Source organism: Nerophis lumbriciformis, linkage group LG16, assembly GCF_033978685.3.
Source record: "Nerophis lumbriciformis linkage group LG16, RoL_Nlum_v2.1, whole genome shotgun sequence".
NCBI classification, from domain to species: domain Eukaryota; kingdom Metazoa; phylum Chordata; class Actinopteri; order Syngnathiformes; family Syngnathidae; genus Nerophis; species Nerophis lumbriciformis.
Genome location: NC_084563.2, coordinates 25,300,330 through 25,317,821, shown reverse-complemented (window position 1 = coordinate 25,317,821; position 17,492 = coordinate 25,300,330). Strand labels below are relative to the sequence as shown.

The 17,492-nt window shown below is 40.9% G+C and overlaps 2 protein-coding genes across 4 annotated transcripts; one reads left to right on the top strand and one right to left on the bottom strand.

Moving 5' to 3' along the window:
* Positions 1-1,234: 1,234 nt before the first annotated feature.
* On the bottom strand, positions 1,235-7,593 carry bbs12 (Bardet-Biedl syndrome 12). Of its 3 annotated transcripts, XM_061976865.2 has the most exons (3): positions 7,466-7,593; positions 4,251-5,896; positions 1,235-4,159 (listed from the first exon to the last, which is right to left on the bottom strand). In XM_061976865.2, exons 2-3 carry the CDS (start codon positions 5,891-5,893, stop codon positions 4,099-4,101), a joined length of 1,704 nt encoding a protein of 567 aa, XP_061832849.2. In that variant the 5' UTR covers positions 5,894-5,896; positions 7,466-7,593; the 3' UTR covers positions 1,235-4,098. The 3 variants fall into 3 exon arrangements, with proteins under 3 accessions (XP_061832849.2, XP_061832847.2, XP_061832848.2); XM_061976863.2 differs by having other exon boundaries at positions 1,235-5,896; XM_061976864.2 differs by lacking the exon at positions 7,466-7,593 and adding an exon at positions 6,019-6,076 and having other exon boundaries at positions 1,235-5,896.
* Positions 7,594-7,692: 99 nt separating this feature from the next.
* On the top strand, positions 7,693-17,285 carry cetn4 (centrin 4). The gene is made up of 5 exons (XM_061976862.2): positions 7,693-7,975; positions 10,772-10,927; positions 10,993-11,121; positions 14,315-14,452; positions 17,078-17,285. Exons 1-5 carry the CDS (start codon positions 7,973-7,975, stop codon positions 17,165-17,167), a joined length of 516 nt encoding a protein of 171 aa, XP_061832846.1. The 5' UTR covers positions 7,693-7,972; the 3' UTR covers positions 17,168-17,285.
* The last annotated feature ends 207 nt before the right edge of the window (positions 17,286-17,492 follow it).

The following is a 17,492-nucleotide window of genomic DNA, read 5'->3' as shown; positions in this document are numbered from 1 at the left end:
GGGGGGTCGGCAAGTATGCAGCTGAGCCGCATCAGAGTGATCAAAGAGCCGCATGCGGCTCCGGAGTAATGTTGTGTCGTTCGCGAACGATTCGTTCGAACGAACGAATCTTTTGAGTGAACGTACTGAACCGAAACACTTCATGAACTGATTCGTTCCTTTCTCAGTTCAGTTGAGCTCCGCCGCGACCATGTATGAGTGGAACTGGCGCATTTTGTGACGTCGGCAAACGACGCAGCCAGCTACTCATCATGGGGGCGGGGGGAGGGACTGAGCGAACGATTCGTTCACCGCGGATTAACGACATGAATCACTCAGTGAACGACAACGCTCTCGCTCTCTGCTCTGCTTGCCCCAATGCCGCGAGTGATTCTCCTCCCGTCGCGGGGATATGTTTCATGCCATGGGCATCCGTTCTCCATTCATTCTCCAAGCTAACGGCTAATGTTGACTCAAGCCACATGAAAACAAACACACACATTATCTCAACACATAAAGTTATGAGAGTAGAGGAGACAGAAAGAAAGTCAGTGCAGGGCAAGGCTGAGCAGCAGCGACGCGAGGGGGAGGGGCGGGGGGTAAAGTGTAGGGCAGGCTGTTTGAGAAGATTTAAAATAAAAATAATAACTAATGTATATACATATACATAGGCTATTATTTATCTTGATTTTTATATTATTTAAGCTATTTATTTTCTTTTTTATTGCATATTTAAGTTGATATTTCCATTTTTATATTTTTAAATGTAAGCTACAGAAATTTTAGATTTAATGTTGGCTTTTCTGGCACTTGGTTTAATATTTGTTTAGTTTTATTTAAGGTAGCCTATTTATTTTCTTTTTGTTTGCACATTTAAGTTAATATTTTCTTTGTTATATTTTTAAACGTAGGCTACAGAACATTTAGTTTTTATGTTGGCATGTCTGGCTCTTAATTTATTTGTTTTATTTTGAAGGTATTTATTTTCTTTTTGTTTGCATATTTTCAGAACTGCTGCTGCAGAAGTGATTCGGTGATTCGCCGACCTGCGCACAGAACTGGTGCTGCAGAAGTGATTCGGTGATTCGCCGACCTGCACACAGAACTGCTGCTGCAGAAGTGATTCGCCGACCTGCGCACACTGTACTTACTGTACTACGCACGCCCCCCCCCCCTCCTTTTGGGGGGGGGGGGGGGGGGGGGGGGGTAATTCGGTGAACGAATCTTTTGAACGAATCAATTTAAGGAACTGATTCTAGTGATTCAGTACAGTCAAAAGAACTGCCGATCCCATCACTATTCCGGAGCCGCGGGTTACCGACCCCTGAGTTAGATGATCAATAATCCATTGAGTAAGGAATTACAAGCCATAGATCATGGATGTCAAACTCTGGCCCACGGGCCAAATTTGGCCCGCCGTGTAATTTCACTTGGCCCGTGAAGTGATATCAAATTAACACTAGAGCTGGCCCGCCGATTATATACAGCGGCGGTGCCGCTGTACACCGCTAATTCTCATACTTGCCAAACCTCCGGGGAGACTCCCAAATTTCAGTGCCCCTCCCGAGAATTGTAACGTCCCTTTTTCGTCCAGTCCAACGAGTGCTGGCTCAGTTACATAATATGTGCGGCTTTGGCATGCACACAGAAGTGGATGCAACGCATACTTGATCTTCAGCGATACAGGTTACACTGAGGGTGCCAGTGTAAAAACCTTTAACATTGTTAGAAATATACGCCACACTGAATCCACACCAAACAAGAATGACAAACACATTTCGGGAGAACATCCGCACAGTAACACAACATAAACACAACAGAACAAATACCCAGAACCCTTTGCAGCACTAACTCTTCAGTTTTAAATTTTGGCCCACTCTGTATTTGAGTTTGACACCCCTGCTATAGATTATACTGCAAAACAGAGTGGCTTTAACTAATTGACAAGAGGCCCTTTTGCAGGACTTTTCCCAATTACCCAGGGAAATAAAGTTCCCCCTTGTGTTTCCACCAAAAACTAGTTGGGTAGATGTAGTTCTTCAGGAACCTTTCAGAGTTCCTCCTACCTAGCTGGGAGCTTTCAAAGCTCCCCGGAACCTTTTCGGGGGCAGGCTGTACTGTCGAACGCAGGTTGGTTAAATACCTTTGGGGGCGTTCATAAAACATGTTTTTCAAAACACACGACCGCCATTGCAGAGTATTCGAGGACGGCTTATTTCTTATGTTTCTAATACAACAAACTTGACAACGGAGAGAAAGAAGAACGTAAGGAGCTTTTGAAATGCAGGAACTTTTGTGGGGCATGTTTGTGCTGAAGAACGCTGATCAGTGGAACTTTCTTGGAGTGTTTTTTCCCAGCCGTAGTCTTTAAACTATATGAGGTTAATTGTTTAATATTTTTACAAACTTAATTTCGATACCCGAAGCTACGAAAAGTGGACATACTCTTTTAAATGTATTGATGGAGGAGTATGAAGCCGACAACGACCTCAGCTGCTTACTAAGACTCTGACTTTGTTGGATGAATGTGAAATAAAGGAGGCATCACACGAGTGGAGAGAAGGTAAATAACATCAAATAGTAACTATTTATTTTATTAAATGTTGTAAAAGTAGTCAGTGACACTCTATTTGTGTAGTTATTAGCCTTAACCCGAGTGAACAGAATGCTAATGTTAACAAGCCAACGCTAAAGCCGATGTGTTCGTGTTGTTTGCGTGAGATAAACACTGACATTTATTATTTATATATTGTTATTTACAGCTGAAATGGAGCACAAGGAACCACCTGACCCTCATCAATTCATCATTTACTGACAGGACGACTTTTTGGCTGTTGTACATTGCGGACAAAAGCCTGACTTTTTATGAACAATTCAGTACGCTTTTTTAAATCATATTGATTTGTACATTATTGTTTTGTTTCATTGACTTACTTTTTAGTAAAAGAACTGTGACCTACTATTGTGTTTATATGGTATCAATGTAGAAATACACTAAACCACTCCATAAGTTGTTATGTTACGTCATCAGCCTGATTTGTAACATAAGCTACACACTTCTACAAGAACCTAAAGTTCCAGGAAGCAAAAGTTCCTAAACTTGATGGAAAAGGGCCTACTGTGTGTCTGGTTTTACATTACTACTCCTTGGGTGTCACCTGTTGCCACACTTGTTGCTGTCCTTTAAAATGTGACAGGAGCCTCTTGTTTGTAACCTCTGACTGCAACCTTTATGGAGGTATCCATAGCAGCACAAGTTAGCTGAGTAACACTGCCTCATTTCATTTACAAGTCAAGGACTTATACGACTAGGACTTGGACACTGAATGTATACTTTTCCAACAACCATTCCCAGTGATTGTGTGTCGGAAAATCAACCAGCTCTTGTCTCCCCCATGTGGTAAACATTGGTAGCCACGGTTTAGGATTGCTCACAGATTTTCAAAGAGTATCTCCTTCACCCAATACATTTTTTCAGTCAACATTATAAACTTCTACACATTCGAGAGCAACAATCGAAAAAATTATATTTTATATCATGATTATTGTGACCGAAATTAGCATGGATATGAATATTAGATTTCTGGCAGGAACATCTAGTCTACTGTAGTCCTCAGTATACGAGTTTAATTGGTTATGTAATGCAGCTCGTATTGTGAAAGTGTCGCCCATTGAAATGAGTCAAAAACAAAGTTGTTCATCTCTAGCTTTAAGCTAATAGCGAGTAAGACAAAATGTTTTGGTTGGCGTTTACAGGGTTTGCTGTAGCCTTCGCCAAGCCAACTTGCCGTTGAGAGGCTCCTAACCTGAATTTCTGCTAGCAACCTAAAGCCTAACATTTAGCCGAGAGAAAGCTTGTATCCCAAGAAATCCATAAACTGGGACACTCTTATCCCGAAGTACCATTGATTGTGTTTCATGATAGCAAAATATGACTAACACACATGCACATCTAACTCACTCTTACATCAGGTGTGTAGTTTGCTTACAACCACTGATTGTGCACCAGATTCCCAGATGCTAAACTGAATAGATATGTTAACATTTTTAAATGGTATACTGACCTTGTTGATTCTATTGTGGTTTATCGACAAATTGCATAACGTGATCATAAAAAGTTCAGTTCTGCTTGTGCACCACGACTGCTTTCTTCCACACCAGTAATGATCTCGGCGTCCGCCTGTAAGACCAGCAAAACCAGGTCCAGGGCTGTCCTCCACGCCTCTACTTTCACGCTCAGATTGTCATAAACTTTTCGAGGTCTGACTGACCTCACAGCTGAGAATTGAGGACTTCTCTCATCCAAATCCAGGACCAGTCGGGATAGTTTGGCGGAAACATTGTGATCTCCTTTAAAGTCTTGCAGTTGTTGGTTGACTGCAGTCTTGGCTTGGACTTGTGAGATCCCAGCAGAGTTAGCCATGACCGTGGATATGTAATCAACAAAACCCTCGGCCATGAGGTTCAGCACAACGCCACGGAAAGAGTTGGTTTGCCCATCTCTGGGATGCGCAACATTCACTTGCCTTTGCAGGTGATGAACACAAATCATCTCAGGCTCTCCAGCGCCGGGCAACACAGCTTTGTCCTTCAGGGCATAATGCAGCCGATAAGCACAAGCCCAAAAGCGGTCCTCCAAGACCTGCAGCTTACTATGTAGGAAGCTCGTGATGACGGCCGTGACCAACTGAGTCCTACAGCCAGGGTAAATATAGACACATGTCCTACGGTCGCTCTGAATTTCTCTCCAAATGCCAACTTTGACCCCGGTGCCGACGCAGTGCTTGCTCAGCTGTGTGGCATATGCAACAGGCACAGCTCCGGTAGCATTTGCCATCTCGTTTATAATTGAGGCCTTAACCTTTCCCACTGTCAGCATACGATGCTTGCAGCAGCACTGGATAACTTCCTCGCCGACAAGTCCGCTAACGAGCACGAGGTCCACTTCTAGGCGCAGCAGAAGCACCAGAACCTTTTGCATCCACTCTTCCTTTTTGCTTAAACTCGGCAAACATGACTGGTCGTTGACATGTTGCACGCCTGTAGGCTGGTTGAAGCCAAGATGGCGGTAAGTGCACGACAAATCGCCATGAATAAGAGCCACATTCAAGGGTGTGTCCTGTAGGCTGTGTGCAACTGCAGACTGGTCAGCGTCGAGAAGAACAACACAGCCTGGGGAAACGTGAGCGTGGTCCTCTGAGAAGCCTGGCAACACACACGTCAGCACCTTGTTAACATCAAACACATAATGTGTGTCTTTGGGTCCATATTTTAGCTGCATACAACTGGCTTGAAGAACTAAATCCATTGCATCATCGCAACCGTGCCTCAGTCCATCCGCAAGGTGTGCAATGTCAGGAAGGTGAGGCTGCGGAACTGAAACGCTCTCAGACTCAGTCCAACAAAAATGGCGACTCAGCTTTACTTTGCTTGCTTTTAGTCCTGTGGCAGTCATGTGTCCGGAGCCGGTTGGCACCTTGGTGATGCGTTTCTGTGGTGACTCACAAGGAGCCTCAAACGAAATGCTGCTGTTTTTGCAAACGTCGATACATACATCCATGCCCTCCGTCATTGCTGCAGCGATGTGACGCGGCGAAATCCCGCTTCTTAAACACTCCAAGGCTGTGCGACTCCACGCTCCCGCCAAGAAGAGCAGGCACCCTGATCCCGTGCGATAGACCTTGTGGTGGGCTTCGACGCTCTCGTAAACCAGCTGGCCGACGGCGCAGGTGTGCTCCAGGTTGTCCAAGATGCGCAAACACGAGCCGACAAGAGTAGACTCGCCGCTCGCTTCATCCTGGATGAACTTGTACTTCTCATTGGCACCCAATAGGGAACGTGCAGTCGCTGCCAGTACCAACAGTTTCTGCAGTCCAACATGCTGTCGCTGGTTTATTACTGTACTTCCAATCATTATCTAAAATATAAAAGGATACATTGTATATTAGAATAAGCATTCACTAGCTATGTTTCTTACAGAAGAATACAAAACCCAACATTTGACTGCTGTAGACCTGCGTCTGGTTTAGATGTACTTACATGTTTGAAGTAGGGTTGGTTGGACAGTATACCAGTACTAATTAATTAAAAAAGGTACTATACTGCCTTTAAAAATAGCATTTCATTTTTCTTCTCATGCACATGTTGGTGCGAAGTGAATCAACACACACATAGTGCACTTACAAGTGGAAACAGTGCGAAGATAGAAGAGGGAGAATGGATGTATTTTGGCTTTAAAACTAACGATAAAGGTGGAGCTATAAAAACTATGCAAGCGGTGCTTTCCAAACGTAGCTAGTTAACGGCTAACCTCTGTCCGAAGTGTTTTAGCTACTTCTAAGTCACTAATCCTCACCTCCATGGCGACAAATAAACTATGTTTTTTACAAGTATCGTCCCTGCAGTACGAGGAATAGCTAAACATGCTTCACTACACAACGTAGGAGGATCGCTAACCGCTAAGAGCAAGCTATCGCTCCTGAATGTAAACAAATGGGTGGAGCTACACAAATATCGACTGTAACGATACCAGGTACAAGAGCCGTATGTATCTAGTCAATACTACAAAGATTGCATCGATATTTTTTGTTAGCACAAACGCTTTTATAATTTTTTTATGTTTATAAACTCAGGAAACAGGAGAACTTTAATTATGACCAATGTATGATCCTGTAACTACTTGGTATTGGATCGATACCCACAATTGTGGTATCAGCCAAAACTTAATTCAAAAAATCACGTAACGCACATGAATTTGTACATTTTACAGTCTGTTTTAAAATGTATATTAAAATAAAAATATATTAAATATATATTAAAATAAATTATATTATATTAAATATAATAAAATATATTAAAATATATTAGTGATTTGGTACTATTTTTGAAATTTTAATTGTAGCTTTAAAATTGTGCTCATAATTTTGACAAAATAGAATGATACATGACACAATAGTTTACTGCATATGTCAGCAGACTAATTAGGAGTCTTTGTTTGTTTACTTACTACGAAAAGACATGTTCACTATTTTATTTGATGCCAAAAGTCTTCTTTAATTGAAATAAAAAAACATGTTTAATGTGTCATGATGATGACGTTTTTTGTGGTCCCCTTTATTTTGAAAAGTATCGAAATACATTTTGGTATCAGTAACAAAATATTTGTATCGCCACAAATCTAGTTTGAAGTGAACATTTGAATATGATGAATCAACTCAAAAGACCACGGCATTACAAAAAAACACTTAATTGCTCTTATATATTTCATATTCACAAAAATAGACGTTTGCTGCTCGTTTAATTTATGACAAAACGATCGTTTAGACTTTAGAGTGACATAATACAAGATGGAAAACTAAGCTAAGCTAATATCTCAAAATAAAATAAGAAAATGGAGTCCACACTTGATCGGGTGAAAATCAAAACTGTGTACATTAAATGCTGCTAATACTAACAAAAGAACGTCTTTAATATGAAGAGAAAATACCGTATTTAGGTTACACGTCCATTGACCGCCTTCCCAGCATATAGCCCGAGCCTCAACGGTCAATCACTGCGCATGCGTCATTTGGTTGGTTGCCACAGTGACAGCGGAAGTTCCCAACAATTGGCGGACCAAGTTATATCCCGCCTACCTTATTATAGGATTGGCTTGCAAATTTACGTCACGGCCATAGCCGTACCATTATTGGTTCTCGCGTCACTCTGCTGGGCGTGGCTACCTCATGTTGAATAGTTTGTTGTGGAAAGCCACAAAACCGTCGCCTTACTTTGACGATTGAATGAAAGCTGAGTAAACACAGGAGGTTACGCCATCTGTGCTAACTTTCGACAAACGTACCAAAGGCGAACGATATTTCGTATTTTTTGGGTGGATTGGGGATAGGGTACGTGAAAAGTGAGCGGCAAAAGTATCCTTTTCATCGACTTCCGGTGTCTCGGTGGCAAACAGTAGAGTTTTGAATCTTCAAGTTCTCCTGGAAAACACCTTTAAATGGTATGTGTTGTATATCAATGTATGATATCTATTCAGTATATGCGTTAATGCATGGAGGTGTGTTGCTGTGGTAGCATGGAAGCTAACGCCAGCTGGCATGGACTACAGTCCAAACAACTGTTAAGCTATGCTATAGCAACTGTTACGACGTCAACGGTTCACGCATGCGCGAAGATACGTCACTTCCTGGACTCGCAGTATATTAGGACGGAGTTTCTGCGACGTCACGTGCTGTGATATTTGAATGTCTATTTAATGTTCATTTTATCCATTCATTTTCTACCGCTTGTCCCTTTCGGGGTCGCTGGAGCCTATCTCAGCTGCATTACTTAAGGCTAATACAAAAAAGGGATTTTTAGAAATGTTGGCCAACTGAAAAGTATGAAAATGAAAAATATGAGCATGTACAATACTCAATACTTGGTTGGAGCTTCTTTTGCCTCAATTACTGCGTTAATGCGGCGTGGCATGGAGTCGATGAGTTTCTGGCACTGCTCAGGTGTTATGAGAGCCCAGGTTGCTCTGATAGTGGCCTTCAACTCTTCTGCGTTTTTGGGTCTGGCATTCTGCATCTTCCTTTTCACAATACCCCACAGATTTTCTATGGGGCTAAGGTCAGGGGAGTTGGCGGGCCAATTTAGAACAGAAATACCATGGTCCGTAAACCAGGCACGGGTAGATTTTGCGCTGTGTGCAGGCGCCAAGTCCTGTTGGAACTTGAAATCTCCATCTCCATAGAGCAGGTCAGCAGCAGGAAGCATGAAGTGCTCTAAAACTTGCTGGTAGACGGCTGCGTTGACCCTGGATCTCAGGAAACAGAGTGGACCGACACCAGCAGATGACATGGCACCCCAAACCATCACCCAACCATGCAAATTTTGCATTTCCTTTGGAAATCGAGGTCCCAGAGTCTGGAGGAAGACAGGAGAGGCACAGGATCCACGTTGCCTGAAGTCTAGTGTAAAGTTTCCACCATCAGTGATGGTTTGGGGTGCCATGTCATCTGCTGGTGTCGGTCCACTCTGTTTCCTGAGATCCAGGGTCAACGCAGCCGTCTACCAGCAAGTTTTAGAGCACTTCATGCTTCCTGCTGCTGACCTGCTCTATGGAGATGGAGATTTCAAGTTCCAACAGGACTTGGCGCCTGCACACAGCGCAAAATCTACCCGTGCCTGGTTTACGGACCATGGTATTTCTGTTCTAAATTGGCCCGCCAACTCCCCTGACCTTAGCCCCATAGAAAATCTGTGGGGTATTGTGAAAAGGAAGATGCAGAATGCCAGACCCAAAAACGCAGAAGAGTTGAAGGCCACTATCAGAGCAACCTGGGCTCTCATAACACCTGAGCAGTGCCAGAAACTCATCGACTCCATGCCACGCCGCATTAACGCAGTAATTGAGGCAAAAGGAGCTCCAACCAAGTATTGAGTATTGTACATGCTCATATTTTTCATTTTCATACTTTTCAGTTGGCCAACATTTCTAAAAATCCCTTTTTTGTATTAGCCTTAAGTAATATTCTAATTTTGTGACACACGGAATTTTGGATTTTAATTTGTTGCCACTTCAAATCATCAAAATTAAATGAAATAAACATTTGAATGCATCAGTCTGTGTGCAATGAATAAATATAATGTACAAGTTACACCTTTTGAATGCAATTACTGAAATAAATAAAGTTTTTCAAAATATTCTAATTTACTGGCTTTTACCTGTAATCACAGCAGTATGATGATTCTATGTGTCTACATTAAAACATTCTTCATCATACTGCATTAATATGCTACTTTAAAACTTTCATGCAGAGAAGGAAATCACAACTAAAAAAATCTAAATTTTTTTCATACGGGGTTGATCTGGAAATGTTTGCCTCGGCATTTTGATGGTGTGGCACCAAACGGAGATGTTGACATGCGGAGTAAGCACACTTCATTCTCTAGCAGGTGACTTTTCAAATGATGCTACATATTAGCAGTAATGCTACTTTTTATAGCAACACTTTTGCCCCACACTTTACAAATTACGGTTGTCTGTTTGACATTCCCACTTGAAGCCAAACCACCGCCAGAGGATGGACCTCCTGCTGTTTTTTGGGGGAATTAATTATTCCTTCATTTGTTACCAGATTCGCACCTTCTCTCTCTCCTATTACCACTCGCACGGCTGCGTAGGATCACAGCTAAAGTTACCCATGCTGCTACCTCTTTGCTGCGCGAGGGCGTATACGTATGTGATGTATGTCGTGACAGTTTGTGACGTATGTAAGAAGGTGCGCTTGCTGTCTGTGAGAAGGAAACAAAGGAAAGAGCGAGGAGAGCCTGTAGTGTAATGCCAGCAGCTAAAAGCAACTGCGTGAGAACGTATACTCGAATATCACGATAGTCATTTTCTATATCGCACAGAGACAAACTCGCGATATATCGCGTATATCGATATATCGCCCCGGCCTAAATTAAAGTAGTAAAAAAAAAAGATCAATTTCTTTGTCATTTAAGGCTGCTGAGAACATCTTTCACGTTTCTGTAAATATTGTATTTTAAAAACGTTTTTTAAATTTAAATCTTGATTATGACATGCATGTGTATTACTGTATTTTAAAATAACGTTTTTTAACTGAAATCTTTAATGTAACATTTTTATTGAAATAAAGATGACAGGAACATTACTGCCGTAAAAGACGTTGACAGGAAGTGACAAAGTCTTTGCGCATGCGTGCACCAATCGGGGCGTCCGGGATCGATCAGATAGTGACAGTACCAACAATTAGCATTCATCTGTTTGTTTTTTCTTGTACAGGCGTCGTCTTACCGAAAATCAACTCCGGTTGCCGGCCAGAAGAAGAAACCCGCTTCTAAGATTGAGCTCAGTGAAGAACAGAAGCAAGAAATTAAGGAAGCTTTCGACCTTTTTGACGCTGACGGCACAGGCAAGATTGATGTCAAAGAGCTGAAGGTAATGTTTCCAATGCTTAAAAAAATGGTATTTTGGGACCTCAGGTGTGTTTATTCTGCTGTCAGGTTGCCATGAGAGCTCTTGGCTTTGAACCCAAGAAGGAGGAAATCAAGAAGATGATCGCAGACATTGACAAGGAAGGTTCCGGAACAATCGATTTCAGCGACTTTCTCAGCATGATGACTCTGAAAATGGTAATCTCCCAGTACAATGGCTGCAAGGCTTTTATGGCTTTGGCTCCTTGCCGATTATTGATGATGACCCACCACAGTTCAGGATGGATATCAAACGCAAATGCTCAGAATGATACAAAATTTAAATCCACAGCATGCTAGCGACTTCTCCAGGAAACAGGACAGGTTAGACTTTATCCCACAATTAATGTGGTTATAGTGCAGATACAAAAAACAGGAGCAAAACAACAAAGAAGATAACAAATTATGCAACCAGCTGCCACTTCAGCGGCGCCATTTCTACATAAAGCTACAAAAATAAAACGAAAATCCAAAACATGAGCAATAAATAATACACATTGCAGGCGCGTCCATGATAACGTTGCTTGGATGGCAAAATATGTTGCTCCAAAACCTGTATGTACCTTTCATCATTAATGGTGTCATCACAGATGTGTAAGTTACCCATGCCTTGGGCACTAATGCACCCCCATACCATCACAGATGCTGGCTTTTGAACTTTGCGCCTATACCGATCCGGATGGTTCATTTCCTCTTTGTTCCGGAGGACACAACGTCCACAGTTTCCAAAAACAATTTGAAATGTGGACTCGTCAGACCACAGAACACTTTTCCACTTTGCATCAGTCCATCATAGATGAGCTCGGGCCCAGCGAAGCCGGCGGCGTTTTTGGGTGTTGTTTATAAATGGCTTTCCTTTTGCATAGTAGAGTTTTAACTTGCATCTACAGATTCAGCGACCAACTGTAGCTACTGACAGTGTTTTTTCTGAAGTGCATGCATATTAAACCAACAAAACAAAAACACAATTTCAACACCCGATACTGCGGTGCTCCACGCCATCGTTTGAGGCCGCATGGCCACAAACTAGCGGACCCAACAAAGCAACCAAGAGAGCCAACTCTGTCCTAGGTTGCCCACTAGCTCTCAGCCAATGTCCAGTCCGCGGGATAGAAGTGTCCGATACATGCCCATCCAGTAAAGCTCGTCCATCCCGGCGCTCTACGCTAACTTTGCAACCCTGTCGCTTCGTCCGCTTCTCCTCCAGTCTCTGGCAGAACCAGCAGTTCATTCAGTCACAAACCCCACCACTGCAAGTACATTTCCACTAATATGTTTTACCCAGCAATGAATACTTTGTTTTTAATATTGTTCAAAAGTAGTTGTGATTATTTGGGCCATAATCTCATTTACGGTCCGTAATATCATCAAAAGGTTATGGGAATCTGGAGAAATCACTGCACATAAGCGATGATATTATGGACCTTCGATCTCTCGGCAGTACTGCATCAAAAAGTGACATCAGTGTGTAAAGGATATCACCACATGGGCTCAGGAACACGTCAGAAAACAAACCACTGTCAGTAACTACAGTCCGTCGCTACATCTGTAAGTGCAAGTTAAAAAACAAGATACTTAATGTTCGAACCGGAAAACATTGTTTTTTAAAAATATTAGCTCATTTGGAATTTGATTCCTGCAACATGTTTAAAAAAAGCTGGCACAAGTGTCAAAAAAGACTGAGAATGTTGAGGAATGCTCATCAAACACTTATTGAACAGGCTAATCGGGAACAGGTGGGTGCCATGATTTGGTATAAAAGCAGCTTCCATGAAATGCTCAGTCATTCACAAACAAGGATGGGGTGAGGAATTTAGGGATTTTACCATCTACAGTCCGTAATATCATCAAAAGGTTCAGAGAATCTGGAGAAATCACTGCACGTAAGCGATGATATTACGGACTTTCGATCCCTCGGGCGGTACTGCATCAAAAAGCGACATCAGTGTGTAAAGGATATCACCACATGGGCTCATGAACACTTCAGAAAACCACTGTCAGTAACTACAGTTGGTCGCTACATCTGTAAGTGCAAGTTAAAACTCTACTATGCAAAGCCAAAGCCATTTATCAACAACACCCAGAAACGCCGCCGGCTTCGCTGGGCCCGAGCTCATCTAACATTGACTGATGCAAAATGTAAAAGTGCTCTGTGGTCTGACGAGTCCCCATTTCAAATTGGGCAGAATAATCAGAATGACTCCAAATAATCCACAAGGTCAGATAAATGACAGTAAAACAGCATAAGAGAAGTTAGGGGATGAGTAAAGATGAAAAGTAAATAGGTCATAGTAGGGTTGGGCGATACGACTGAAATCTGTATCATGATATAAGTGTTTTATATCGATAATTAGATTATTTTATATGACCTACTAAAACATTTTAATTTCAAATGTAACCTTCCTCTGATTATAATCCATCAGCCATGGTTTGCAAAAAAGTGCCATAATGTCCAGGTGACTTCCCCTCTTTTATCCACAATTTCTTCATTTTGACTTTTCATTTTGACTTTCTCTTCTCACTCCATGCAAAGAATCAACCGCCAGACAACCAAACAAGATAGATGATACGGTTAGCGTCTCACTTCCTGCGTTGCTCGGTTAGCAACCAGCCTTGTTTCGCAACTTGCCGATGCTTCAAAGAAAAAAAATATATATGTACAGTACGGGCCAAAGGTTTGGACACACCTTCTCATTTCAATGTGTTTTTATTTAATGACTATTTACATTGTAGATTGTCACTGAAGGCATCAAAACTATGACACCTGTGAAATGAAAACCATTTCAGGTGACTACCTCTTGAAGCTCATCGAGAGAATTCCAAGAGTGCAAAGCAGTAATCAGGGTGGCTATTTTAAGAAAACTAGAATATAAAACATGTTTTCAGATTGGCACTGAAGGCATCAAAACTATGAATGAACATGAAAATAAAAAACACATGGAATGAGAAGGTGTGTCCAAACGTTTGGTCTGTACTGTATGTCGAATGTTTTATCAAACACTTTTTTCTATTGATGTCGATTAGGTGTCCAAGACTATATTAATATCGTTTTATCGCTCAGCCATAGGTCATCGCACGCATGACCAGTGTGAATGCAGGCCAGGAGAGACTGGGAATTAAGACACACACACTGAAGTGGAGTTATAAAATGACTGTGCGGTCGTGGGGTTTTATTACTGATAATGAACACAATTCATAGTATAAATATAATACCAAGACTTAAAATAATCCAAAAGTCAAACCTACTGCGTGACATTAGTGTCATATAAGTCGTGTGGATTCAGTCAACCTTTTCACTGTTGGGATGTCATCTCTGACCATAGCATCTGGTTTGTGTATCACATTCCACCAGACTGAAAAGGACTCCAAAGAAGAGATCCTGAAGGCGTTCCGGCTGTTCGACGACGACTGCACGGGGAAGATCTCCTTCAAGAACCTGAAGAGAGTCGCCAAGGAGCTGGGGGAGAACCTCACAGATGAAGAGCTGCAGGTGAACAATCACTATTTTCTTCCAGTATGCTGGGCCAAGAAAGGGCACCTTGCAGGGGACTAGCTTACACAATATGAAAGTAGCAGTAGTATGGAAAAACAATTTGCCTCTATAGTGAATAATATAATAATAATAATAATAATAATAATAATGGATTCGATTTTAGATCGTGCTTTTCTATTATTAGAAACTCAAAGCGCTCACAGAGAAGTGGGAACCCATCATTCATTCACACCTGGTGGTGGTAAGCTACATTTGTAGCCACAGCTGCCCTGGGGTAGACGGATTATTATTATTATTATAATTCTGGAAAATCCTTGAATTTTTTTGAACTTGGGAAAAAAAAGTAGTTTGAATTTCCAGAATGGTGGAATGTGTTTAAGGTGAAATGGTTTGAATCGGTTGAAAAATGGAAATTGAGAAAGTTTGAAAAATGGCCAATTCATTTTGAATGGGAAACATGTCCTGGAAAACCTGGAATTGTGGGAATTTGTCAAGGAAAAGCCCGCGATTCCCGAATAGGCTGAACAGTTTGAAGTTGGAACGATTTGAATGGGATAAAAAATGTGGAAGGTAGAGCGCTCCAAAATCTGGAGAAGAACTAGATGAGGCAATTCCTGAAGGAATTGTGTGTGAATGCTCCAATGCTGAAGTTAAACTGAAATCCTGGAATTTTATTTTTTATTTTTTTGGAATTGTGTGTGAATGCTCCAATACTGAAGTTGAACTGAAATCTTGGAATTTTTTTTAGAATTGTTGATGTAGAGCACACAATTTTCCAATCAGGCTGAATATTTTAATAATAGTTAAGCTATTATCATATAATCTGACTGATGACACCAAAAGACTTCAAATAAATAGATATGATCATGATCAAAGTAGTATCAATCTCACAGAGATTCTCGAGCCATTTTGAGAGATAATAAGGAAACCTTTAATTACTTTAAGTAGTTATTACAACACTGTTTAAAAAATATATATATATATATATACATACAAACATATATATATATATATATATATATATATATATATACACATACAAACATATATATATATATATATATATATATATATATATATACCGTATTTTCCGCACTATAAGGCGCGCCGGATTATAAGGCGCACCTTCAATGAATGGCCTATTTTAAAACTTTGTTCATATATAAGGCGCATAGAATAGACGCTACAGTAGAGGCTGTAGTTGCGAGACCTGTTGTGGCTCAATATTGGTCCATTATATAAGGCGCACCGAATTATAAGGCGCACTGTCAGCTTTTGAGAAAATTGGAGGTTTTTAGGTGCCCTTATAGTGCGGAAAATACTGTGTGTGTATATATATATATATATATATATTTTTTTTTAAACCAGTGTTGTGAAAATTACTTACAAAAAGTAATTAAAGTTACTTGTTACTAACAGAATTACTCTTTAATAAATGTAATTAATAACTAAGGAAGGTAATTAATAGGTTACTAAAAAAAATAAATTATAATCTGGCATATGCAATTGAGACGTTTCATATGAGAGCTTCTAAAAGGCGGGGCCTGTTGCCTAGTGACGTCATCGAGGGTTTCAGCGGAGCAGTGTTTGTTAGCTTTAGCAGTTAGCAGCTCTTTTGAATCTTTCCACCGGATTGATACCTCGGCTTAATAAAGAGATTGAATATGCTTCCATGGCTGTCACATCTTCTTGTCAACGAACGGGGTATTGCTTGGAAGGCAAGTTGATGTGATTTGTTGTTCAATATTCCCATTGTGTTGCCTCTTCCTGTTTGATAGCAAGTTCATTTTAGTGCGATACTGCTTGTTGCTTTCAACTGTAAAAAGATATTTCCTGCGTAGAACTTGCTGCTCTTATGACGCCGTCTTGTCGTCGATATAAAACGTCACATCAAGCTATCGCTAACAGCATTGTCACGGACCCAGAAGTAGTGAGATTACTCGTTACTAGTAAAATTAACGGTGTTACTTGTTTCATAGCGCTGTTATTACAAACACTGTTAAAGACAAACTTTGTCATGACAACGTGTATCGTTATCAGTGCACTCTGAGGGGACATTTCTGCAGCAAATTGTTAAAAACGAAGGAAAAAAAGTGAAAATATATTTTTAAAAAAGACAATGTAATAGAAAAAAGTTTGATAGTAATAAGTAATAGTATGCAATTTGTCACTTATTAGGCTGACATTACGTTTTGTTTTAAAATGGCTGTTTTACTTAAAAACACCATTAAAAAATATTGTGGTAAAGGTTTGGACAACCATTACTTAGAATCAACATTTCAGCTTTTTTTCATTAAATTGTCTTTTTTTCTCTTATAATTTTACTGTAAATATGCTGCGGGCCGCACTCCCTCCACCCCTGTACCAAACAATGTATTAGTATAGACATCTTGATCGATCAGCCCGACTTTACATTGAAGCTCTAGCAGTTAGCATAAGTGTGTATGCTTCGCCATTCTTTTTCGTCTAGTCCTCCTTGGAAGCAACTGTTTATTTTCAGATTGGCGGCACGTACTCTTTTAGAAGCGGCTTCGCACTGCGGATAGTCAACGCGTTGCAAGTTTCTTTCAAATTGGAGCCTCCCAGTGTCATTTTGACCAACACGTCAACGTTGTGTTGCAGGAGATGATTGACGAGGCGGACCGAGACGGAGACGGCGAGGTCAACGAGCAGGAGTTTCTGCGGATCATGAAGAAAACCAACCTTTACTGAACTCAACTACGCCTTTGGATTGTCTCATTTTATACCTTTTTTCTTTTGTAAATACAAACTTCTGTGACATGGTTTTTGTCTAGGAAAATAAAGTTTTGGAACTTCACATTGAAAACGAGTCATGACGAAGGACCTCTAAAGTCTCTCTCACTTTACGCCTGAAGAAAATACTTGTTGGTTTTGTTTTCTGGTGTTCTTTTCTTTTTTTAATACCAGTAGAGTTGCACATTTAAGCATAGCTGTTTATGCAGATATTGTTTAATCCCGCAGAGGGCGCCATTGTTAAAAGGCAACACTATCAGTGCAGTGTTCATACAGCCAGATT

Bases quoted from the DNA above. Each gene is read 5' to 3' on its own strand.
- bbs12 (XM_061976863.2), bottom strand. From the start codon at position 5,893: ATGATTGGAAGTACAGTAATAAACCAGCGACAGCATGTTGGACTGCAG.
- cetn4 (XM_061976862.2), top strand. The intron at 10,928-10,992 runs GTAATGTTTCCA...TTCTGCTGTCAG, and splicing joins TTGATGTCAAAGAGCTGAAG to GTTGCCATGAGAGCTCTTGG. The intron at 11,122-14,314 runs GTAATCTCCCAG...ACATTCCACCAG, and splicing joins GCATGATGACTCTGAAAATG to ACTGAAAAGGACTCCAAAGA.